The sequence below is a fragment of the Salvelinus alpinus genome, chromosome 11, assembly GCF_045679555.1.
Source record: "Salvelinus alpinus chromosome 11, SLU_Salpinus.1, whole genome shotgun sequence".
In the NCBI taxonomy this organism is placed as follows: Eukaryota; Metazoa; Chordata; class Actinopteri; order Salmoniformes; family Salmonidae; genus Salvelinus; species Salvelinus alpinus.
The window spans coordinates 32294136-32320870 of record NC_092096.1 but is presented as its reverse complement, the minus strand read 5'-3'; the positions used below and the strand labels follow the sequence as shown (position 1 = coordinate 32320870).

Here is a 26735-nt window from a genome sequence, read left to right as displayed (position 1 = left end):
TCATCATGTGTTTAATGGGTAGAAAGGTAAGAGCTGTTATGTCCTTGTGTGACCAGCAGGGGTCAGTGTAGCTCCTCTGAGGGGCGCTGTTTCTCCTGGTTGTCCCTATCAGCTCTCAAGGGTGACCTCATGGCTAAATCTCCCCTGGGATGCCAACTCCTGCCCAGACCAGGCAATTCCAAATGGTTTTGTGTGCTCTTTGTAGCAGACCCACATGATACTGCCCTAAGCCTTGCATTTACAACTGGAGCCCACTCTGAGTTATAAATGGGGTACAGAGCCTGTGTGTGTCTGTTACCAAGAAAGGCCACATACTTCAAAACTATCTGTGAAGGCAGTCACCTAACACTAGGCCTAAGTAAGGACATGTTTTTTTCTTCATGAAATCTGTCTGGTGTGAATCATTAAAGTCTTCCACGTCATTAGGAGACAATGTGCATAGTAGGTGTGCAGTATCATATGTAGAGATTCAACAAATTAGTTGCAGGGTTTCTTTATGAAGGGCTTTACTATCCCATTTCAATAGGATAGCCTGAAAGGCTGCAGGCAGAGATGTTGTTTCAGATACAGTAAACAGTCTTCAGTAGTCTTTTGTGTTCAATGGACAGGGGCAGCACTGCGCTGATATTGGCCACATCTTGGTATGTTGTTGATACAGTGAATGATAGCACAAGATGCAGTGGAACAGTTTTCAGGAACAACTGAAGTGTTGGGGAAATGGGATCCTGGTGTTGAGTGGTTATGTTATGTTAAGTCTCAACAGGAGCATGGGACTGCTCACAATAAGAAGCCCTAATTGTGTGTTTTATAAAAGCACCAAGATGACCTCTCCTTTTAAGCCCCTACAGCTTTAAGCCTTGTTGACCGAATCGTCACAGCCTCACTAGAGACCACTGCCTGATTTATCACTCACCCGACGTGCTAAAAGGTTAATTAGCCTCCTAGCAACCGCACCAATCTGAAAATTCTCTATCAAACCCCTTTTCCATGTCGGATATGTCAAATGTCAAGGTTCATGACAGCTTTCTAAGTATAGGCCATATAACCACCGCCCAGGCAGCTCTCCAGTATTTATTGGCCCCGCAGCCAGGCCTACTTACTTGGACAGCATCCCTCGAGGATTACACAGATCTCTGACACTTAGCATAAAGTCTATATAAGCTAGTCTTCTCAATCTTTTTATGTTTAGCGAACCCACAAAGTCACTCAAATAGCTCTTGGTATAGGCCTAACGAATGTGACTGAATCATCAGGAACTATCAGATTAATCTCACGCCCGAAATGTCTCATTGGCTTTTATGCCCTATTTACCACTCTTTATAACTGACCAGTCTCCTCCCTCATTGCCTTATTTTGGGTTGCAAAATTTCTGGAACGTTCAATAAATTCCCAGTTTTTCCAGAAATCCTGGTTGGAGGGTTCCAGATGTCCTGCTTATTACCGCCTGACTATGGTAATCCTCCAACCCTGGGATTCCGGGAAAACCAGGGAATTTATAGAAATTTCCAGGAATTTTGCAACCCTACGATGTTTTTCCCCACCCACACAATGTCCATCTCATTCAGGGTTGATAGCCTGGGAAATGGTGGCATCCAGTTCACGGAACACTAAATAAATCCACAAAGTGTTGTACTCCCAAAGTGCTGTTTATTTTGATACTGTATAGGCAACGGATGGTCCAAGAGCCTCTGTCTGCCTTCTATATATTACAATAATTAATTAAGCCACAGTTGAAATGTTCTGTCCCAATTCTGTTTTTTGAACGTGCATACATGTATTACTCCTAAAAGTGCATCTATTTCAAAAACAGTGTGTTATCTGTACTGGTTTTGATATGGTATTTTAGAGTTCCAGGATAGTAGTGTATGTACCACTATCAGATTACATCACACCTGTAAGGCAAGACATTTGATGCCACACCGCCCTGAGTGGCCAGTGTGAAATTCAAAGTATACTGGCGGCTGGCCAGTTATGTACGTCATAGTGCCAACCTCAGCATCCTTTCATCTGACAACCTTCAGGAAGTCATCAGAAACCAATCATTTGGATCCACCACTGTTTGGACGAGGAATCAGAACCTTTAGAATAAGAACCACACCTCTGCCAGAGTCTCCCCACCCAGCATCACACCGAATCCCTGGGAGAGCAGCCTATAGAGCTGGCATAGAGGCCAGTGAGGACAGTGATGCTGGGGGCAGGATGGAGCTGTACTGTCAGCTAGAGAGAGGAGGGGCCTGCTGCCCTGCTATATAAAGACAGGAAGCCCGTCTCCTAGATGTGTCACAGTGCCGCTTCTCCCCCATTGAGATTCCCATACTGTCCCACACTGTGCCCTCCTCATCTCTTCCCATCACTCTGGTCTGTGGGTCCCAGAGAATTTCCCTGGTGGTCACCCATCTTTATCTCTCTCCCTCTGGACTGAGGGCTCCCACGCCCCACTTGGCCTCCCATACAATCACGCTGATCTGAAGGCACCTACCGACCTGCAGCTTTTCATTCGTTGACGCTTTTTTTGGGACCCGGCTCAAGATGCCAGAGCCCACAAAAAAAGGTAGGAGCGCCCCTGTTCTCCTCACTGAGTGTACAGAAAGGGTTTCAGAAAACTGTACTGTACAACCTGTCCTGAAGCAACGCTTTGTTAGAATTTCAGACTGCATCTAGGATCCTGCTTGTTTAATGTATTAACAATAGCTGATAATTGTAATGCATATGTTCTTTTACTTTCATGTTGTAATTATTAGTTGATTTTCTCTACTGACATATAATATGAGGAAAAGTTCAATTAACCCTTAATTCCTTTTTCTTGTTGTGTAAATATTAGGCTAACAGCCTAATATTGTTTGTTGTGTTCGTTTGTTGGAATTATTGAGTAGTCATTTAGCATTAGACAAAATAAGTTCTCTAAACTATACTTTGAGAGTTCCCAGGAATTGCTCACGGTAATTGAGAAAGTGACTTTGGCGACAACAGTATTGTATTTCTGCTTGGATGTTTCTACCTCATCTGTGGAGATGGAGATTCAGGAGGTTTATAAAAAAAACTGTTGTTGTTGCTGCTGTTGGCATAATGGACAGTGGTCTCATGGTGATTAGGAGCCCACTGGAGGGAGACGTGATGAGCCCTGGTGGAGGAATGTTAATGATCCCTGGTGCTTTGTGCTGAGCTGGACACCAGCGAAGAAGACCCCTGAAGGGTGATGCAATCTGGATGGACTCTTGGGATCGTGTTGGAATGAAGATGCCTTCCGGATGATGGATACATTCTGTCCTCGGTCTTGCTGATGACTGATGAATCGATGGCAGGGTGGATGACATGTTATTGTGCAGCAGAAGCCAAACAAGATTCCTCAAACCCATCCCCCATATTCAACTCCATATTCATCTCCCATCTCCCAGAGCCCTCAATAGCATATCGCTGCTAGTCTGCATAGACTTAATCACTCTGTGTCCGTCTTGTTTGTAATTCCACTATTCTAGCACTTCCTCCCTCTCCATTAGTTCAGGTTTTTGGGGACTTTGCTCAATAGTAAGACATTCCCATGTACAGGAACAAGGAACAGAACAGTATATTCATCACTTGGACACCACCACAACGGAGTGAATAACAAGTTTTCTTCTAAACCGTTTATCTTCTGGTGGACCATAGCTTTATCTGCAGCAGTACTCGCACATCAGGAATGGCACACACTCTCTTCTCTCCACACATACATCCAGGCCACTCTGCCGGTGTATTCTCTCCCCTGCATGACCATGGGGCTTATATGCTAGAGTGGGAGGGCTTTGCAAGATTGCTTTCATGGGAATGATTCAATAAATATGGTGGCAATACATTTTGGGACTAGACCAGGTATGCAGCAACCGGTCCAATCCACCTTTTGGCATCTTTAAAAAGTCAGCTGTGAGCACAAAAACATACCATTCACTTTACTGGCCTTATTCAGGTTTCAGTACCAGTTTATTGTTTGCCCGTGTTGCTTTGATAGGGCTCTCAATAAATGTCAGCATCTCATTGTAGTGTAGCAGAGGCTGGGTGAGCTAGAAGTTTAATATCTACAACGTCGCTTTGGGGTGAGGCACCATTTCACTGTTGGACAGCTTAGCTTCCTCTTGTACACATATAACACACAGTACTACTATAAAGTGGGTTTTATTAGTACAGGAGAGATGCCTCCAGAAAGTTCATCCAGCATAATAAACATTCATCATCCCGTTGGAGACAAACACACAGGGGAAGGGGAGGCAGTTGCATGCCAGTCCACACACAACCGCCTTCCATAAATAGCTGCTCTGTTGCAGAAGACTAGATAAATGACTGTGAAAAAAGTATTGTTGTTATAAATGACTGAACAGCTGAAGAGGAGGAGGCTGCTGGATATGGTGTTGGTTTAGACTGCAGACCCAAGTCTTTAAAAAGCAGGATGAGAGATGACAGACTGACTGGCTGGCTGGCTGAGTGGCCCTTGGAGCTCTTGGGACCTGGATTCCTTGGTCCCTGAAATAGTTCATAATGAGCAGACTTTTAATCCTCTCTCGTTCACTGTCTCTCGCTCTCTCACTTTCTCCCTCACCACCCGCCATTGTCACACCATCATTTTAGATGATGATTCACTCAGGGCACTAAGGGGTCAGACGTACGGTCATTAAAACTCCCACCCAGAGTCAAAAGACCAGCATCATCCACTACACCCACTGTGCCTGCTCTCAGCAAAAGTATTGGGTTTCAGTGGGAAGAAAGCCCACATCCTCACCTCGGTATATTTACAACCGCTCAGCCCCCATCACTCTCCCTGCTCCGTTACCTCAGACAGCATGGTCGTCGCTTTCCGAATTCCACTCCACATAAATCAAGCCCTTAGGTAAACAACACAGGAAGACCCTGTTGGCTGCTAATCACCAAACCACAGCCCCACATCCACACTGAGGTCGTCAGCAGTTCCTTTCTGTGGCCTTTTCACTTCTAGCAGCACTCATTCTCAGCGCTTCTAGGAATCAAGAGTTTGTCATTCTGCAACGAACGGACACTATCCCTTATGTGGACCGCCGGTCCGACTGACACACAATAGTCACAAAGAAAGGGTGTTGATAAAAGGTGTGCATTCAAAAGTTCTGGGGTCTATATTAAGAAGAGACGGCAGCTTGGCTCTCGTTGGGATCAACATGAGCCCATCTGTCTGCACAGCAGCAGGGGCGACAGCTGAACATACCTGCAGCGTGGTCAGCTGCACTGGGGAGTTCACTGAGGTGAAACAAAACCTTTCTCTGCGCTCATGATCTCCACAAGAAGACAAAGAATGCCTCCCTGTAGTACACATTGATGTGTGTGTTTGTGAGACCCTATAGGATTCTGATGTGATGAGCCAACATCAAGTTTTTGGTGAGGTGTGACAATGTCTAAATCTGAACTGGAGTGTCCGGTGGGAATCACAAAGGAGTAGCTGGACAACAGGGTTTTGGCTGTGTTGCAGACTGAAGTCATTATGGATCTAATAGTGTATGGACTTTGGATTACAGTATGTACAGTATTACTGTAATTAGGCACACAGGGATTTAGGAATGAGAGATGGATGGGAGTTACTGTATATTAAAAAGACAGAGGAAATTGGCAAAGGCAATAGATGTGAAGAGAGAGGGGAGATGACAGAGAAGTCACAATGGAGCATAGCAGACGGTCTTACAGAGAGAGAGAGAGAGACAGGAATGGCACACTATTTCTCCAGATCATTAACAAAGGACCCGTCGTGCCTGGCACAGTGCAGCGTGGCAATGCTGGCATCCCTGCAGAATTCACAGGCTGTTGTGCCAGGCCTAGTGCTCATCGCTGAGTGCCACTCTCTGTGGAAATGGACAGGCTAGCAACAGAGCTGTGGGAGTACACTGTCATCACCTTCCAAAAATTCCCCCTACACCCCCTCTCTTTTTCCTCTCCTTCCCTTACTCAGTCAGTCAGTGTCCGTGTCCGAAATCTGGCTTGCCTACTACTTACTTAAACTGCATACTGTGTACTAATCGTACTACATACTATTTAGCACGCACTGTTTAGTAAAAAGTATGCAGTATGCAACGGCCGACATGTACTACTTTTGGTCCGTTCAAGACAATTGGGAATACGGAAACAAAACAAGCTCAGACTGGGAAAAATCAGAACGTCGGTGATCTTCAGATCAGAGAAGTCAAAAACTCTGGCATCAACTTTGAGCTTCATTGTTTTTTACTTTTGATGCACTTTGAGATTATGAAAGCGCTATTGAAATGTAAACAATTATTATACAAAAGATGGTTTATTTAGTTTAGTAGAGCAAAAAGCTCTGACGAAGGCAGAGAGGCCGACACGTAAGCTTCAATAAAAAAGTGCTACTAGCGAGAGCAGTGTGCAGGTTTCTTTTTTCATCATAAACAACAGTGATACTAGCGAGAGCAGTGTGCGGGTTTCCCTTTTCTTTCAACTTATCAAATTGTTACCGTGCACCTGGAACTTTTAACTCCTGAAAAAGGTTATCAGGCTCAACATATACATCTGTTATTATTGATGCCAAAGTGCCTGTGGGTTGATATCAGTCTTGGTGTAAGTGCTCTTCTTGTAGCCTCTATCTGTCACTGTCTGCTGGGGTCTCCATGTCTGTGTTTGCCTGTTACTGTGTAATCCATCCTCAGTCTACCAGGCTAATGTGACGATTGGGTGGAATCCCCTTTCCTCCAGTCTGCATATTGACACATGACATCAGAATGGAACTTTGTGAAACTTGTATTGACTTTCAATGGAAAGAGGAAGATCCACTGTGTTGCGCAAAAGTGGAGATTTTCTATCTAACCTTCTGGTAAGGACCAGACGAGAACACACGTGACTCTGTTTCACTAGCCCATTAATAACACACAAGGTAAACGTTCAAACCCGATAGGCTAGGGCGTACCAAGGGATGTATAGAGACATTGATCCACTGAGGCCTAGCTTTAGGTCCCTTTAATAGGTTTAGATTGTAGTGTCCAAATAGGTGCCATGACCTGCTGTGCGGGTTTGATCAGTCCAGACAGTGCAGAGTTCAAACAACATGTGTCAATTGGTACCTTTATAATCAGTTACTACTATATAGTGTCCAGACACAAGGTGCTGTGCACCACAGGGATGATGTGGCTCACTGGGTACAATAGACATAGGCTTATAGCAGTAGCATCCTAGTCATGATACTATACATTAAACTGTGTAACATGTATACATCCAACCTTCTCAACACTTTTAGAAAAACGGTCACATGCTGCTTTGATGTGTCCACTTACAGTATCAATATTTTGATAGTTGCTGTGGCGCACAACAAATTGACTAGATCAAAAATGCCCCCTTTTGAATTGTTCTCTTTTGTCTCTGTTTTGCAGATGAGATGCCCAATGGTGAAAAAGGTCAGTAAAGGGTGATGCCGAACAATGTTCTTTCACCTCACACAGCACTGGCTTTGAGCAAAGAAGTTGGTATGAGAGAATTATTATGGGAAACATTGGTTATGTCAAGCAGGAAAGAATGTATCCCATATTAGGTTGGCAGTTTTGGTCTATTGGATGGTGGAAACCATGTTTGTGCAAATGTGAAATCACATTAAGGTACTACTGAGGCTGTATGTGATGTGACTACTCCACTTCCAACTTCAGTGTGAATGTGGAAACACGGTCGCTGGTTTAAACACTGTAATAGTGTAAATGTGGAGGGTCTACATGTCCTTGGCAATATAACTGTTGTACTACTGTGGCTCAGTGGTCAGTGGTGACGACCGAGTGGTCAGAATCTACACATTCCCCCGGCGGACCAGCTGATCCAGGCCTGTTGATTCAGCTGACGCTCCTGCCCCCCCATGTGACCAGGGCGCTGGCATGTTATTGGCCGCCTGCCGACACCAGGCTTTGACCTTGGGAGTAGCGGCAGCGTCTTGGGCCTGTGGCTTCGTACAGTGGGGGGAATAGCTCGGCTCACAGACAGGTTTAGGCTAAATGTATCCCTGGCCGGGCACTGATTTGATTTTACGTACTTCTCTGAAAGTATTAAATTGTAATTGTGCCATAAATATCGCAATTGTGCTTCAGAATGAGAATTGTCTCAGATTTGATAGTGTAGTTTAAAGTCAAAAGTAAGAATACTCCAGAAAAATTTGGACAAAATGAATTCTGAATAAACCTGTCATACAGTAAGTGAAGGACACATTTGAACCCTGTGATGTATTTCATCCATCAACTTTGGGGCGGCAGGTAGCCTAGAGCGTTGGGCCAGTAACCGAAAGGTTTCTGAATCGAATCCCAGAGCTGACAAGGTAAAAATCTGTCTTTCTGCCCCTGAACAAGGCAGTTAACCCACTGTTCCTAGGCTGTCATTGTAAATAAGAATTTGTTCTTAACTGACTTGCCTAGTTAAATAAAGGTTACATTTAAAATTAAATGAAAATACATTCCCTCAAGCACCAAAACAATGAATCTGATTCAGCCAAATGGCTGTTAAAAAAAAAAAAAAATCTTGAAGGGAAAATTTGTTAATCTATACTCTTTGTCTACAATCTACAATCTACACCCACTTGATTTTGTGCATGCATATGTACGAACGAATACAGTGGATTTACTGTATGTGTCCCAATCTGTGTGTGACTGAGTGGAAAATGGCGAGTGAGGTCGGGCATATAGTGAGTTAGTATGCTCATTGGTGTGAGAGTGAGTATGTTAAAGGCTAGATGTGGAGGCTTTGCGCTATTAAATGCAGCTCTTCCATCCCTGCTATATTTGTCACATACTCAGAGAGTGTTGCCACAGACAGTAGTGAGGCGCCAATGCCCACACCTGAAATATCCCTCGAGGTCTCACCTCCACCCGCAGGTGGGTAACCATGCACTGGTGTCATGCCCCTCTTTTGTCCCCTTCCCCACTCTTCCCAGGTGATTAATTTGCACACCACACTGACAACACGCGTGTTTGTTGTTGTGTGTCCACCGTTCTTGTTTTTCTTGTTTTGTAATGGGATTTCTCAACTGTTCCTCGACGACACACACGTTCACATGCAAACATAACGCATATGTCAAAATAGTCTACGTGCGATCCGAATAAATCAACTTCCTGATAAACAGCACATATGATGCACATAATTCCATAGTTGCACTGCTGCTACTGTAACACACTCCCGTGCTCGCATTGCTGTGATGCTTTGTCCCCAATACTGACTTGTGCTTGTTCTACCAAGTATGTCAACGTTGTGTGTGTGTCTGTATGAGGTACTGAAGTATTGTATTGGAATATGAAATCATCCACAGGAAGTACATTCAGTGTGAATGAGGAAGTATAGGTTTAATTGTTACATTCAGCAGGTAGCCGTCATTAGACTTATAATAGATTCTGTTGACAATGTCACGTTCAAATTTCTGGGAACTGTTATGATTTGCCATGTGAAATAATGAAAATCGTTTTTTTTTAGAGCTTGTGGTACATTGCAATTAAGTCTTGTACAAGCTTGCTGAATAAGTAAAACTATACTTCCTTGAAGCCTCCAGTACTAGCTATTGATGTGCAATGACCAGATTGGTAACATCCCTTAATTTTTACTTGGTAGTTGGCAAAGATAACTACCAAGATAACGTTTTATGATTTGTATAAATTTTGATCGCCTGTCATGCATTCAGACATGACTGTCAATGGAAAGACCCATTCTGGTTGCTGGCTATCTATGCTTATTCATGCCCAGCCAGCACCTCATATATATATACTGCAGTGTTTTGAGAGGCTGCCAGTGCTTTTGCTCAAGGCATGCTGCTCCAGCCTGGCACTGTTATCTGCTGTACAGAACAACCGGTAGAGACTGAGGGGAAGGATCCACAGCCCATAGAGTTGATTAAGCCTGTACAGCCAGAACCAGTAGAGAATGGGTCTAAAGAACCAGAACCAGAGGCGGTTGCGGTTGCGGTCGGGGCTAAAGAGCAAGTCGAGTCTGTGAACTCTGAAGTAAAGGAGGAGGCCCCGGCCCCGTCCCTTTGCTCACCCCCACCGCCTGGTAAGTCAAATTCACTCAGTCTCAAGCCATTCACCGTAAAAGCGCATGCTGTTTACTATAACTGAAGGCCCAGAGTTTTTCCTGATCAGATCATGTGGTTAGGAAAAACTCCAGGCCCTACTCATAAATAGTAACAAGCGTAAGCGTGTCCGTTCAATTGTCCCACTCTCAAACCATTGATTGAAGCAGTTTGACTCTAGTCTGTAATAGAGTCAGATCCATAGTGCTGGTCTTTGCTAAGGCCCTTTATCTTCTCCCAATATATCATATGGGCCAAAGTTCCATTCAAATCAGGCAATGGACTGATAGAATCTGTATGTATCAGGGTTTTATTTGGATTGAAGCGCTGTTTGTAATGACAGACAGAGACACCTTTTGCCTCAATGGCTGCTATGACCTAATGTGATGAACTCCATTGGCATTTACACTACAACAGCCATAAATTGGTTCATGCTTTGCTTTCTGCAGATTGTCGACTAGTGCATTTTTATATACAGTAAGTTCTAATTCTTCTGAGGCGAAAGTGCCCCCAAAGTCGTGTTTGATAGCTTTGTCATGGTCAAACAGCACATATAGGCCACGTCAGTGTCTGCTGTGTGCACAGTTCAGTATGAGAAACTTTACGGCACATACAGTTGGAGTTAGCAGTTTGTTTGTATTAGAAATTGATGACTGAAAGAAACTTAGTGCTGTGTGAGTGGAGGAGATGGACGGTAACTTTAATCTGTGAGAGCCTTGTCCCAATTCAGCAACCATGAAGGAGGAAGCAGAGCCAGTTGTTACGGAGGTTAACCAACCGCCAGAGCCTGTTGTTACAGTGGTTACCCCACCACCACCACCACCCCCACCTCCAGAACCAGTTGTTACGGAGGTTACCCAACGTCCAGAGCCAGAGCCTGTTGTTACAGTGGTTACCCCACCACCACCACCCCCACCTCCAGAACCAGTTGTTACGGAGGTTACCCAACATCCAGAGCCAGAGCCTGTTGTTACAGTGGTTACCCCACCACCACCACCCCCACCTCCAGAGCCTGTTGTTACAGTGGTTACCCCACCACCACCACCCCCACCTCCAGAACCAGTTGTTACGGTGCAGGTTACCCTACCCCCACCTCCAGCAGGTCTGGAAGAGTGTGTGTGTCTGTGCAAATGCACGAACATGTGTATGTGCATATGCAAGAACGTGTGTGTGTATATAGGTAGGCTACGTTTATGTGCGTATGCACAAACATGTGTTGATGTGTGTATGTTTGTGTGTGTATTATTGTGTGCGTGGCGTGTGTGTTTTCTCTGTCTATTCCTCTCAGTACAGTTTACAGACTGTTTATAGCTGAGGGTCTAGGTTTCATAGTGAGGCTATACTGTAGCAACAAGCACAGTGCTGTTGACAGCCGCAGCAGTAGCAGCTGATCTAGATGTATGGAAGGTTATATGTCTCTGCAGTTGTCACTCATCACTCAGCATTGCTCCAGTGCCTTTTTACCACAACAAAGGTCAGTTTCATATGTCGCTTCTGTTTTACTCAATCCTCACCCCCCCTTGAACGCTCTCTCTATAACACCCTTATTTTTAAGAAATAGCACCCCTTGTGTGGACTTCCGGTAATACCGTATACCCCGGTGTGGTACAGAAACGGGATGAAAATCTGGATACCGCCCAACACTACTCTCTATAACGTCTCTGGAGGTGGAGCTGAGCTCAGTTACTCTTTTGATCGACGACAAGTTTCTCAAGTAACAGGGCTTATCTTGGATAGTTAGGTCTTTAATCTTTCATATCCCTTGTGGACATTCGTGTGTTCTTTTGGCCACTGCTTGTCATCTTCAATCTCTCTCTTCCTCTCACAGTGCTTCTCACTTGTGCTTCCAGCTTTCCGAAACCAAGCTTGTGGTGTTACGCATAATTCCTTTATCTTATGTACACGTGTGATTTCTCACATCACCGTCCACTCCCATCTCATAGACACTGGTGTGATCTCTCACAGGACACGCTTCGATCTCACGATCAACACGTTTGTGGTCTCGTACACTTCATCTATCCATTTCAAAGACATGCATATGTGGTGGTGTTGTGTCGTGTCGGTCCCATGTTCTGTCTTGTCTTGCATGCTTTGTCTTGTGGCTTGTCTTGTTGGCCTGCCTTGCCGGTGATGGACTTGGAGCTTTTTGATAGGTGGGTCTGTGTCAATCACACCTTTATTGCAGATAAAGATGATGACGCTACAACCAACACCCCATCACCACCGCCCCCACCAGGTTGGTAACCATGACAAACCATCCTCATTTCCCCCCCTTTCCCATCTTGTCAAGTCGGTTACCATGGAGACTCCACCATAGGACAGGGCTCCCATCAACACCCCAAAAGTACATTTTGCAGGAGACAGTTACTGTGGGGAAGAATTTAACTATAGAGAACACTGGATAGATGGTGAATGGGTCTTTTACCTGTCTTTTAGACACCAGGTTTTTCTCAGACCTGATATATTTATATTCCTGATATACATTTAATACTGGCACATGGCATTTTGCTGGTTAGAATATTCAGGATCAGCTCCTGAACTATTGCAATATATGTTTGTGCATATCACATACATATGTTGTTTACATGCATGCTAATTCAAAAATGCCAAAGCATAATTCCTACAAGCACACAAACCTTTATTTATTATAATTCTCAAATAAAGGTATGGATGTGAAGATCACATATGACATGTATACTGTATATATACACACACAATGCCTTCAGAAAGTATTCACACACCTTGACTTCTTCTACATTTTGTTGTCTTACCGCCTGAATTTAAAATGGATTAATTTGAGATTTTGTGTCACTGGCCTATACACAATGATGTCAAAGTTGAATTATGTTTTTTGAAATGTTTACAAATTACTTAAAAATGAAAAGCTGAAATATCTTGAGTCAATAAGTATTCAACCTATTTGTTATGGCAAGCCCAAATAAGTTCAGGAGTAAAAATGTGCCTAACAAGTCACATAAGAAGTTGTAGGGAGTCACTCTGTGTGTAATGATAGTGTTTAACATGTTTTTGAATGACTACCTCATCTCTGTACCCCACGCATACAATTATCTTTAAGGTCCCTCAGTCAAGCAGTGAATTTCAAACACAGATTCAACTACAAAGACCAGAAGGGCACCTATATTTAGATGGGTAAAAAAAAAAAGACATTGAATATACTTTTGAGCATGGTGAAGTTACGAATTACACTTTGGATGGTGTATCAATAGTGCACTGTCGCTACAAAGATACAGGCGTCCTTCCTAACTCAGTTGCCTGGTGAGGAAGGAAACCACTCAGGGATTTCACCATGAGGCCAATGGTAACTTTAAAACAGTTAGAGTTGAATGGCTGTGATAGGAAAAAACGGAGGATGATCAACAACATTGTAGTTACTCCACAATACTAACATAAATGACAGAATGAAAAGAAGGTAGCCTGTACATAATAAAAAATATTACAAAACATGCTTCCTGTTTGCAATAAGGTAATAAGTAAAACTGCTAAAAATGTGGCAAAGACTAGGGAGTTTTTTTTAGGATAAAAAGAAACAGAATAGAGCTAAACACAGGCAAAAACACAGTACCATTCATGCCACGTATGCTCATCATGTATACTGTATGTATATTATATGTTATGTACAGTATATATATGATGATATTATACATGTTTTGGTTTGTCGTAGACATCAATTATGTTGATACCATACCGGTTCTCTTGTTTTGAATTGTGTTATATGTATTCATATTTAATTCATTGAAAATTGTTGGTAAAAGTAATTGGAGGTTTCATATCATATTTTTTCTGATTACAAGGCCATAAGGACAATTTGTCATACTTTTTTTGTCAATCATCACAAAGGGTCAATCAAAATATTCCTCACCAGAGTCAAATCAATTGACTAGTTAAAAACACAAATTAATACCAGTAATACTGTGCTTTCTTTCACAGAGGATGCCAATACAGCCAAGAAACTGTCTATTGAGCTGCCTAGTAAGATCTTTCTGTTAATCCTACAACTATAGCTCTGACCAAACTGGTCGTTTTGATCAGAATGTTACAACTGCCTGGATGTAGGAAACATGTTCGGAGTGATTTTTGAAGTTAGTTCTTTTTCCAACCTTAAGATATAAGATTGTCAACAGTGAAACATATTGCAAAAACATCATAATAGATTTTTATGAAAAAGAAATGATAAGAATTTAAGAATTTTAAGGGTCTCCTTTTCTGCAATTTTCTGTCTGGCACATGAATGTTAAACATATTTATGTCAACACATTTGGAATATAGATCGTAATGCAACGATACAGTTTGTATAAAACTTTATTTTAAGAAATACAAAGGCATGAAAGAAGATTCAAAACTGATTCTCCTCACTGGTGAAACCTAACAATATACAACAATGTACATAGTTACAGCTTTTGATTGGCAGCTTGCATCATTATGTCAGAATTCGTCAGGGCTCAGCTTGCTTACTGTTAGATGTCTTGTATTGCTTGCTGGTCCTGAATGTTTGTGTGTGCTTGCTTCTGTGGACTTTACAGTACTATTTCTTATAATATGCTGTAAATTTCTCTCTGTCTTTGTTCAGATGATAGCGTCCATGTGTCAGCCATGGGGAGAAAAGACTCAGGTAATACTATGTAACAAAAGCCGTAATAACCATCCTATTAGAAGGGACGTTTTCAATAGCAGAGCTCCAGAATAGCAGTATCCTCTCTGGAGCAAGCCCACTCACAAACAGTGTTAGTCTCTTAGCTCTTTTTTTTTTCTCTGGCTCTTTTCATTTTGCCCGCTTAGCTGGTCCAATGGGACCTGGCTTGGCATTCTTTAAAAGCTCAGGTTCATTTGGACTATGTTCTGCTCCATGAAAAATACTGGTTTCCTAAAATGTCATAGTTCAACTCCCACGTTCCTCTCCAATGCTTGTAGGAAGCTAAGGGGATTTTCAACATCTTTATCTTTTTCAAACATCATGGTACAGTGAGGGAAAAAAGTATTTGATCCCCTGCTGATTTTGTACGTTTGCCCACTGACAAAGAAATGATCAGTCTATAATTTTAATGGTAGGTTTATTTGAACAGTGAGAGACAGAATATCAACAAAAAAATCCAGAAAAACGCATGTCAAAAATGTTATGAATTGATTTGCATTTTAATGAGGGAAATAAGTATTTGACCCCTCTGCAAAACATGACTTAGTACTTGGTGGCAAAACCCTTGTTGGCAATCACAGAGGTCAGACGTTTCTTGTAGTTGGCCACCAGGTTTGCACACATCTCAGGAGGGATTTTGTCCCACTCCTCTTTGCAGATCTTCTTCAAGTCATTAAGGTTTTGAGGCTGACGTTTGGCAACTCGAACCTTCAGCTCCCTCCACAGATTTTCTATGGGATTAAGGTCTGGAGACTGGCTAGGCCACTCCAGGACCTTAATGTGCTTCTTCTTGAGCCACTCCTTTGTTGCCTTGGCCGTGTGTTTTGGGTCATTGTCATGCTGGAATACCCATCCACGACCCATTTTCAATACCCTGGCTGAGGGAAGGAGGTTTTCACCCAAGATTTGACGGTACATGGCCCCGTCCATCGTCCCTTTGATGCGGTGAAGTTGTCCTGTCCCTTTAGCAGAAAAACACCCCCAAAGCATAATGTTTCCACCTCCATGTTTGACGGTGGGGATGGTTTCTTGGGGTCATAGGCAGCATTCCTCCTCCTCCAAACACGGCAAGTTGGGTTGATGCCAAAGAACTCCATTTTGGTCTCATCTGACCACAACACGTTCACCCAGTTGTCCTCTGAATCATTCAGATGTTCATTGGCAAACTTCAGACGGGCATGTATATGTGCTTTCTTGAGCAGGGGGACCTTGCGGGCGCTGCAGGATTTCAGTCCTTCACGGCATAGTGTGTTACCAATTGTTTTCTTGATGACTATGGTCCCAGCTGCCTTGAGATCATTGACAAGATCCTCCTGTGTAGTTCTGGGCTGATTCCTCACCGTTCTCATGATCATTGCAACTCCACGAGGTGAGATCTTGCATGGAGCCCTAGGCTGAGGGAGATTGACAGTTCTTTTGTGTTTCTTCCATTTGCGAATAATCACAGAAACTGTTGTCACCTTCTCACCAAGCTGCTTGGCGATGGTCTTGTAGCCCATTCCAGCCTTGTGTAGGTCTACAATCTTGTCCCTGACATCCTTGGAGAGCTCTTTGGTCTTGGCCATGGTGGAGAGTTTGGAATCTGATTGATTGATTGCTTCTGTGGACAGGTATCTTTTATACAGGTAAGAAACTGAGATTAGGAGCACTCCCTTTAAGAGTGTGCTCCTAATCTCCGTCCGTTACCTGTATGAAAGACACCTGGGAGCCAGAAATCTTTTTGATTGAGAAGGGGTCAAATACTTATTTCCCTCATTAAAATGCAAATCAATTTATAACATTTTTGACATGCATTTTTCTGGTAATTTTTGTTGTTATTCTGTCTCTCACTGTTCAAATAAACCTACCATTAAAATTATAGACTGATAATTTCTTTGTCAGTGGGCAAACGTACAAAATCAGCAGGGGATCAAATACTTTTTTCCCTCACTGTATAATGAATGACATTTCACATAAGTAAGAAGTAAATTAAATGATTAAGTGACCTAGTTGAATGTTAGTCTTTGAGTCAGAGATTAAGTAAACTGGGTGAGGGTAGCTGGGTCTTTGCAGTAGGTAGCGAGGGGTGGGGCTGAAGGGACTCCCTGTTTAGGTCTGTCTATAGCAGTTTCATCACGTTGGGCATGACGACTGCTGACATCAGTCCTAGTCCACTGAGATCTCAAAGAAGACCGGAGCATCTAAAAACGGAGGAACGTATCAATCGATACACTTTTGCACACAGCAAAGGTGTCCCCTCCGATATGGTATTCATTCAAAACCCGTAACGCTTTTCCCAGTACAGGTATTTGTTCTATGTTCCATGTTCTTATGCTTTCCATGTTGCAAAATGTTTTGCTTTCCATGTTGCAGCTGCCATGAACAGCTGAGGAACCGTGTGAATGTATTTCTGTCTGTCTATCTACCTTGGGAAGTATATCACTTTCAGATGAATACAGAGAAGTGTGCTGACGGATTGTTGAATCCCTTGAGTACAGTATACGAGGAGTGTGTTGGTCTGTTGGTGTTGAGTCTTTGTGTGATGGTGTGTGTCCGTCTCTCCTGATTGACCAGTGTGGTCTCTGGGAGAGGGACAGGCTCCAGAGGACCTTGACAAGCCCGTAGACACCCCACCGCTGTCCAGCCTGCTCATAGAAAGACCCCAGGGCGGATCCATCACTGTGGGTGAGTGCCTGCTGAGTGAGCTCTCCTCTCACAGCTGCTGTAGACCAGAGATGATATACTCGTAGAGACATTTTAAAACCCTTACATGTATTATATTTGTACTGGTCAAGGTCTTTTAGATTTGACTCTCTCCCTTGTTATGATGAAAGATAGCCTCTCTCTCTCTTTCTCTGCCTCTCTCTCACTATTGTATTTATTCTCCAAGAGAAGGGACCTCTGGCAACCATGTGTAGGACATCTATCCACCTCAAAGGCTATTCCCACCATGGACATGCTGTGTTTTACATGTTCAAAAGGTGGAGACATCTCCTTTGTTGCCAAGGTGGAGGCCCAAGACCTGCTCCGTAAACCCACCATCAAGTGGTTCAAAGGGAAATGGATGGACCTGGCCAGCAAGACCGGAAAGCACTTACAACTGAAAGAAACCTTTGACCGACGCACCAAGGTAGACACCCTCCCATGTATAGCTCTATGTACTGTATGTTAACACACACACACGCACACACATTGGTCCCCTAGCTGTCCTTCCAATACCTATGTATCGTCCTGCAGATTCACACATTTGAGATGCATATCATCAAGGCCAAAGACAACTATGCTGGAAACTACAGGTGTGAGGTCACCTACAAGGACAAATTTGACAGCTGTTCCTTTGACCTGGAAGTGAAAGGTTTGTTGCGCTGTTCGAGTCTCAGTCATACAGCAAAGAACACACACTGAAACACGAGCAATAATACAATATACTGTGTTATTGTTTTGCATTATTGTCTTTCAGAACTGGAACAGTCACAGAGTGTTGATATTCGATCAGCTTTCAAAAGAAGGTAATGAGAGCAACACAATCTGACCACGTTATTTAGATCTTTTTTAAACAGACAGTTAGTAGACTAGTTTTCAGAGTCTACAACAGAGTGATATTTTTACAGTTAGTGGTTAGATTGAGCATTTGACTAATGAGTATCCTTTTTTCTCATAATGATAAATATGACAATAGTAACATTAAACACAAACTTCACTGGTTTCGAGCAAGACTCAATACACATGGCAAATAAACCTGAAAATGCACATTTGAACATCAGATACGTGGGACATTGTGGCTCAGTAGGAAAACCATGGCTCTTATCTCAAACCAACATGAGAACATAGTGTCTGAAACATAATGACCATGAAATCGTTGTGATTAACCTTTATTAAGGTAATTACCAATCAACGTGTTGAACAGCACAAAGGCCAATGCTTGCATTTGAAACTCCCTCCCAACAATGTGTCAGAAAGCAACGCAAAACATCCCAGCCCCATAGCATTATCCCAACGTAGCTGCTCAGTGATGCTCCTGCAACACAGCAGAAACATTGTGGAAATGTTGTTAAATGCTGGCTGGGATCGCTCTCGATAGTCCTTACACAAACCAGTTCGTTAGAAGTATTTAATTGGAAATGAACCGAAAGGGTTTTTGTGTAAGCCACCAATCATGTGTTAGTCTGTACCTAATGCATTTGATTGAAGTCAGTAGCCGCTGCTTTGCGTTGTTCTTTTAGCATTGTTTATCTAGTTGCCTGTCACTGTTTCTACTCTGATTAAATCTCCATTAATCTCTTCTTGTTAACAACAGCAGTGAAGGACACGAGGATGCAGGGGATCTTGACTTTAGTGGTCTTCTTAAACATAGGTGAGAGTCACTGTCCGTCCTCAAGGGGACAGTCTTATTTTTTTTTATTTTTTTTTACTATGCCCTTGTTTTGGGTGTTTACCTCTTTTCTCTTTATTTTTAATTTTCTTTTGCCCCAGCGACCATCATTGAATCTTTTACTCTCTTTTTACTCTTATTTTATCACATGGTATATATGTGCATTACAATAGAGTATAATATATTAAAGAGTGCAGTATATTATTTAGAACATAGGTGAAGTACCATGTACTGTAAGAGTACATAATTTCATTAATATCAGGAGTTACAGTGAATCACATATAAAGTTAATCACATATAAAGTTACTATCTAGTACACTATCTACTCTCACATATTGATAACTGTACTTTTGAGTTTCTTTTTTCATTTGTAAATACAAATCTACATTTTTTTCTTGGTTCAGACAACAGCATGTTTTTTCAATGTACTGCAATGAGTACAATAGACTTAGACAGACCGTGACACTTCACTGAGGAAAAATTACACATTTATTTGGGCTTGTCTCTTCTTCTTCCCTACACATTCAGAAACCAAAGGTTAGTAGAGAGAATAACCTAGGTAATTAAACGATTAGACCTTACTGCGGGGTAAGTACTATAATCCTGTAGCGTCCCCAGCATGGAATGTAGCTCTAGGATCTGGAACAAGCAAGAGTGTTGGCCTACTGTAGTACGGTAACACTTCATTTACAGCCGACATTCTCAAATGCTCCATTAACAATCAGTAAGGATGGAAATTGACTTTGCATCATAAAGTTCAGTAATACTGTGTTTATGAGGCCAAAGGACTCCCATTTCGGATTATTAGTGATCTGCTAGTGGATAATTTATGAATGATGCTGTGAAATAGTGTTATCGCTACAATGTCATTTTATTTCAACTTAGAAATACAAGGCACATATCACAATGTTTATTTCAGTATACACAGTAATTGCCTGAAAATAAACAAGAAGAGAGATGCATAAGAATGAAATAATAATTTCATGCTTTTTTACCTCCAAAGCTTTCCGACATTTGGGAAAATGTCCATGAAAGAACGGACTGATTGAATGATCTTTATTTAGCTGCCTAATGGATCTACTCATGCCCAGGGCAACATGCTTATTAACCTGGATCTCACAGATCTAACATCCCCTATGGACGCCTAGCCTTCCATCTCTAACACGGTCAGAGCGTCTCTGAAGTGGTGATGAGTGAACATACTGAGACACAAGGCAAAGGGATGGGCAATGTGAATAGAAAGAGAAGGAATGTAGACTTTATCAGCAGTACATCTTGGAGTAAGATCTTCCTATATTCCTGCATGCATCACCCAGATCAGTAGTTTTTCCCCAAATTGTTTCATTCTGTTGAGGTGTCATGTTTATCCCCCCCAAGGAACAAAAGTAGCCTAATAGCATTTATCAGTTTATGACCTTTTTTTGTTATTCATTAATACAGAACTGGTTAAAATGTAGTTTCTCCTGCAAAATCTCACCCTGGTCAAAACCCCTACCTGAAACATATTCAACTCCCGGGTAATAATCTGATCCCTCTACTTGCCTCAGCAGTAAAACCCTTCCTATAGGATATAATACATATAATAGACTAGCCACCCCCTCTCCTCCTGTAACGCCGCATCCTCTCCCCCTGTAACGCCTCATCCAGAGATGATGTCAGAGGACAGGTACAGGGCTTCAGACCACGCCCATCCCTTTGTGTGACATGTCCTGAGGAACTCTGTAGGGAGAGAGAGAGAAGGGAGGGAGAGAACGTGTGCCTGATATAAGGAGAGAGAGAGGGAGAGAGAAGAAGATAAATTACTATAGAAACACAGCAGATCAGTAGAACACCGGAGGGAAAACACTCTTGAAAACTAATTTAGTAGGTAGTCCCTATCTACAGTAGATACAACAGAGAGTAGTCTTCCTTCAGCGCAGTCACTGCCCCTTTTCTAGTACCCTCTCCCCTTTCCAGAACCTCCTTCACCACCCAATACCCCCCATAGGGATCAGTTCCTCAGGACACGTCGCGATAGCCCAGAGCGTGGCCCCAGCCCTCACACCCTCCCCTCGTGTCCTGCCCCAGGGAGCCCAAGCAGGATGAGACCCCCGAAGTGGACGTGTGGGAGATCCTGAAGTCGGCCAGGCCAGACCAGTACGAGAAGATTGCCTTTGAGTATGGCATAACAGACCTGCGGGGTCTGCTCAAGAGGCTGAAGAAGACCAAGAAAGAGGAGAAGAAGAGTGAAGGTGCTGAATAACTGTTGGGATTATGATGCACTATGGATTTAGATTGTTTAGCTCATAATCAGCTAATCTGTGATTATTCAGGAGAAAGGCACACATTTCACTGGTTTTCTATAGGATGCATAACCATTGTCATGGGATATTGTCTTTTTTGACAAAGCTTTTGCCAAGAAGTTGGATCCAGCATACCAGGTGGACAAAGGAGGGAAGATCCGCTTAGTGGTGGATCTTGCAGACCCCACAGTAGAGCTGAAATGGTACAAGAATGGCCAGGAGATCCGTCCAACTCCAAAGTACGTCAAGCTTTTTCTTCTTTCTCCATGTGTTAGTCTTCTATATGTTTTTCTCTATTTCGTCTTCTCACGAATGAAAGGCATTTTTGCGAGTTCCTCATAAAATGTGTTTCATTCGTGGTTTGGTCCTCATTGCCAGTCCCCTGGCACTTGTAGTTTTTATCTGTTCCTTGTCACGTCTCTCAGCATTGAAAAGCAATGGTTCACATGCTAGTGTTTCTGATGGTCTCGCGGTGTACACAAGCAAGCAAGGACGCATACACCCACACGTGCGCATCAAAACACACATTGTTTTACACCAATAATTGCTTTCACATAATGACACACACACATACAGCCCTGTGTGACCCTGTTATGAACAGGGGTTTTCCTCTACTGTCTCAGCCCTTGTAAACCAGGCACAAGTCTGACCCTACATGCCCTTCACACCCATACAGAGCTCCCATTGTGCACAGACACACACAGCAACATGACCAGCCCAGATCTCTGCACTGTAAACCATTGCCAGCTGATGCCCAGTGAACAAATAACGTTCTCTCAACACTAATGTGGTGTTGATAAGATGCCACATGCATCTCACCAAAGCATCAAGAACATTATTTGTTTGCTGGGCAGTGTGTGGCGCTGAGCTACATTTGAGTGGAAATGTACTGTTTGATGTTTTGAATAATGGTCATTTGCTATTAACTACAGGTCCTTCTCTGTACAGGGAAATTGCGGTACCTTTTCCACAGGTCTTTAACTGACTGGCTTTGTAACAATCAATGGATGATCTATTATTTTGATAGATGTGTACCCCACCAATGTTAGTGTACCATAAATATAATATGGCGTAGTTTAAGTGTACTGATCTTATCACATCGTTTTATCAACCTGTCAATAATGGGAATGTATAACGAAAAGTGACTATTTTCTTAGCTCTCTCTGGAAATCATTTGTATAATTAGGTGAAGCCAGTGTATCGAGAAGCCAGTGTATCGAGGATATATTAGCACGGGTGTTGTGCAAACCATGCCAATATATCCTCCAAACACCGGCTTCGAGGGCATTATCACTTTTATACAATGGATTACCAACCTATTCAAATAATGATTGACATAATTTCATTTTCAACGTTATTTTGATGAATTTATTTATACTATTTCATCCTTCCACAATATATAATCCCAACACAAATCTAGGTTTGCTACCCAAGCCGGCTGGACGTTCGTTCTATTGGTTCGGTTGCCAGAGACGCGACCCAGTCGTTCAGTCTTTTTGTTCTGTTTCTATGGACGTGACCCAGTTGTTCGTTCTAAATGTTCCATTGCCATACTGGCTGGCAACGTTCTTATCCCTTGCTTGCTAGCTAGCCAACTACGGCTAATTTACAGTCACGTCAAACAGTGCTGCCAGAATAACAACAAAGTAGCTGCATTTGCAATTGTTTAAGTTGTTTTCTAGTGACATTTATTTGGATACATCCATAACACTAAGCTAATGAGGCGCGATTTCACCTGGTATTGAAAATGTGCTCTCTCGTCAGGACACTTGTTCAGAGGAGCTAGCCAACAACAGACTGCAAACTAGCTGCACTTCGTTGACATTTCTTTGTATATATCAATAATAATTATGCCAGCTAATTCATGATTTCGACTGGCTAAGAAACACTGCCTGTCTGTCTGACTCGTCCCGACTTGTTCATTACTATGCGACAGCTGGAGATTGTTTCAATATTCAAATTCAATGTTGCAAATGTCGGAGACAGACAGGTTTATACAAATCTCTGCTGTTAAAAACTAAATGTTAGTCTAAAAGAAATGTGAGATAATGTCTAGATGTTTTTTATAGTGGAGATCAAGTTTATAAAGTGCCTGGCTGGGCTGATGAGACAGTGGATTGCCGCAGTCAGATGTAACAGAGTAAATAGGTATTTTAACATCATAGATTTAGCCGTTGGTAATTTGTGGAATAGACACCGGCTGGAATTAGACCCACCCGTGTGTATTAACAGTAGTTATACAATACTTTTGAAAGTTAATCTCATCACTCAATCTAACATCTGTATTACTCGATGTTACAAGACCTGTATGTACCCTCAAAAAGTGTGTACTTAGATTCTAAAAAGTGAAGGGTCAATCTCAGGCTACTTTCAGTAGAGGTTGTTCAAAGCCAAGCCAAGTTAAAGCCATCTGGGAGGTTATTGCAGTTTTCTGTTCCCTGGTCTCCAGTGGTATATTTCTCAGGATTCCCTGTTATGAAGATCTCTCTCTCTCCCTCTCATTTTGATGTAACACTATTGGCTGTTACAGCCCCCTCCTCTATCCTTCTGTCCTATCCTTCTGTCCTATCTGTCCTATCTGTCCTATCTGTCTGTCTGTCTGTCTGTCTGTCTGTCTGTCTGTCTGTCTGTCATGCCATGGTGCTCATCCCTTTTTCTCTGCTATAACCACTTCCTCCTCTGGCTCCATTCCGGCTCCACTGCTGACCTTAAGTCAAAGGAAGTAAGTCCACCCGTCCTACATCCCTGACCTCTGGTGTGACCCCAACCCTCTGTCTACTCTATTCCTCTGGGTGTGCACTGACAACCCACGCTGATGCATGTTGGGATGTGTTTGTTTGTGAATGGGGGCGGGTCTCTGTATATGAATTTGGCTGTATATCTTCACATTACTATGACTTCAATGACAAAGGTTTTTGATTAATAAACTAGCACAACTTTTTATTCTTAAAAAAATAATACATCTATTTCTGCTTTTGGAAGACACAAGTAAGCAAAGGCAACTGTCTGTAGCTCAGTGGATGATATGAAGTCTTGAAATATTTGCCATTCACAAGCATATATGGTATACTATAACTTTCTCTCCAAGCGCATATACAGTGGGGAGAACAAGTATTTGATACACTGCCGATTTTGCAGGTTTTCCTACTTACAAAGCATGTAGAGTCTGTAATTTTTTATCATAGGTACACTTCAACTGTGAGAGACGGAATCTAAAACAAAAATCCAGAAAATCACTTTGTATGATTTTTAAGTAATTAATTTGCATTTTATTGCATGACATAAGTATTTGATACATCAGAAAAGCAGAACTTAATATTTGGTACAGAAACCTTTGTTTGCAATTACAGAGATCATACGTTTCCTGTAGTTCTTGACCAGGTTTGCACACACTGCAGCAGGGATTTTGGCCCACTCCTCCATACAGACCTTCTCCAGATCCTTCAGGTTTCGGGGCTGTCGCTGGGCAATACGGACTTTCAGCTCCCTCCAAAGATTTTCTATTGGGTTCAGGTCTGGAGACTGGCTAGGCCACTCCAGGACCTTGAGATGCTTCTTACGGAGCCACTCCTTAGTTGCCCTGGCTGTGTGTTTCGGGTCGTTGTCATGCTGGAAGACCCAGCCACAACCCATCTTCAATGCTCTTACTGAGGGAAGGAGGTTGTTGGCCAAGATCTCGCTATACATGGCCCCATCCATCCTCCCCTCAATACGGTGCAGTCGTCCTGTCCCCTTTGCAGAATGCTGTTCTTGGGGTTGTACTCATCCTTCTTCTTCCTCCAAACACGGCGAGTAGCGTTTAGACCAAAAAGCTCTATTTTTGTCTCATCAGACCACATGACCTTCTCCCATTCCTCCTCTGGATCATCCAGATGGTCATTGGCAAACTTCAGACGGGCCTGGACATGCGCTGGCTTGAGCAGGGGGACCTTGCGTGCGTTGCAGGATTTTAATCCATGACGGCGTAGTGTGTCACTAATGGTTTTCTTTGAGACTGTGGTCCCAGCTCTCTTCAGGTCATTGACCAGGTCCTGCCGTGTAGTTCTGGGCTGATCCCTCACCTTCCTCATGATCATTGATGCCCCACGAGGTGAGATCTTGCATGGAGCCCCAGACCGAGGGTGATTGACCGTCATCTTGAACTTCTTCCATTTTCTAATAATTGCGCCAACAGTTGTTGCCTTCTCACTAAGCTGCTTGCCTATTGTCCTGTAGCCCATCCCAGCCTTGTGCAGGTCTACAATTTTATCCCTGATGTCCTTACACAGCTCTCTGATCTTGGCCATTGTGGAGAGGTTGGAGTCTGTTTGATTGAGTGTGTGGACAGGTGTCTTTTATACAGGTAACGAGTTCAAACAGGTGCAGTTAATACAGGTAATGAGTGGAGAACAGGAGGGCTTCTCACAGGTCTGTGAGAGCCGGAATTCTTACTGGTTGGTAGGTGATCAAATACTTATGTCATGCAATAAAATGCAAATTAATTACTTAAAAATCATACAATGTGATTTTCTGAATTTTTGTTTTAGATTCCGTCTCTCACAGTTGAAGTGTACCTATGATAAAAATTACAGACCTCTACATGCTTTGTAAGTAGGAAAACCTGCAAAAGCGGCAGTGTATCAAATACTTGTTCTCCCCACTGTAGTCATAGTATGTGGATATCCAGTGATTTGATTGATTGATGCACTTGCTGCATAGGTTTATCTTTGAGCAAAAGGGCACACAGCGGATCCTGGTCATTAACAACTGCGGCCTAAATGATGATGCTGCTTATTCCGTAGCCGCGGGAGAAGAGAAGTGTACCACCGAGCTGTTTGTCAAAGGTACCCCTCTCTATTCCATCATCCTTCTCTCTTCATTTTAATGTCTCTTTGAGGAATTAGTGGGACCAGAATGTGGTCTCTCCACAATTTCACACTCCACTGTTTCTAATTATATTGATGCCTGCCCCTCTATGATTTTATGATTTGTATCTTACCTTTCTGCAGAGTTACCAGTGAAGATTACTAAAGAGATTGAGGCGGTGAAAACGACAGTGAACGAGAGGATTGAGTTGGAGTGTGAAGTGTCTGAAGAAGGAGCTCAAGTAAAATGGTAGGGCCATGTCCACTTTGTGTGTGTGTGTGTGTGTGTGTGTGTGTGTGTGTGTGTGTGTGTGTGTGTGTGTGTGTGTGTGTGTGTGTGTGTGTGTGTGTGTGTGTGTGTGTGTGTGTGTGTGTGTGTGTGTGTGTGTGTGTTTTCCCCTCTTGTGTCACTGTGTGTGTGTTTTCCCCTCTTGTGTCACTGTGTGTGTGTTTTTTTCCCTTTGTGTGTGTGCGTGTGTATTTTTCCCGTATATATATATGTGTGTGTGTGTGTGTGTTTTCCCTTGTGTCCTAGTGTGTGTGTGAGTGCCTCTGAGCCTCTAACCTTTTGTCTTCCCCC

The 26735-nt window shown here is 42.8% G+C and overlaps 1 protein-coding gene across 9 annotated transcripts in view; it reads left to right on the top strand.

The window, feature by feature from the left end:
- Nucleotides 1–2270: 2270 nt before the first annotated feature.
- The window catches only part of LOC139533970 (myosin-binding protein C, slow-type-like), a 36579-nt gene continuing 12114 nt past the window's right edge, over nucleotides 2271–26735 (top strand). For 2 of the 9 annotated variants that reach the window (XM_071332528.1, XM_071332530.1), the window contains exons 1-13: nucleotides 2271–2551; nucleotides 7368–7391; nucleotides 8766–8843; nucleotides 9802–10008; nucleotides 17232–17342; nucleotides 17639–17787; nucleotides 17895–18012; nucleotides 18118–18166; nucleotides 18955–19011; nucleotides 21097–21260; nucleotides 21418–21550; nucleotides 26010–26134; nucleotides 26300–26405. In XM_071332528.1, coding sequence (XP_071188629.1) covers nucleotides 2530–2551; nucleotides 7368–7391; nucleotides 8766–8843; nucleotides 9802–10008; nucleotides 17232–17342; nucleotides 17639–17787; nucleotides 17895–18012; nucleotides 18118–18166; nucleotides 18955–19011; nucleotides 21097–21260; nucleotides 21418–21550; nucleotides 26010–26134; nucleotides 26300–26405 — 1343 coding nt within the window. In that variant the 5' untranslated portion in view covers nucleotides 2271–2529. Of the gene's footprint in view, nucleotides 2552–7367; nucleotides 7392–8765; nucleotides 8844–9801; nucleotides 10009–12212; nucleotides 12264–13975; nucleotides 14018–14615; nucleotides 14658–16640; nucleotides 16963–17231; nucleotides 17343–17638; nucleotides 17788–17894; nucleotides 18013–18117; nucleotides 18167–18954; nucleotides 19012–21096; nucleotides 21261–21417; nucleotides 21551–26009; nucleotides 26135–26299; nucleotides 26406–26735 lie in introns of those variants that run through there. The other 7 variants (XM_071332529.1, XM_071332531.1, XM_071332532.1 and 4 more) reach the window with 7 other exon arrangements.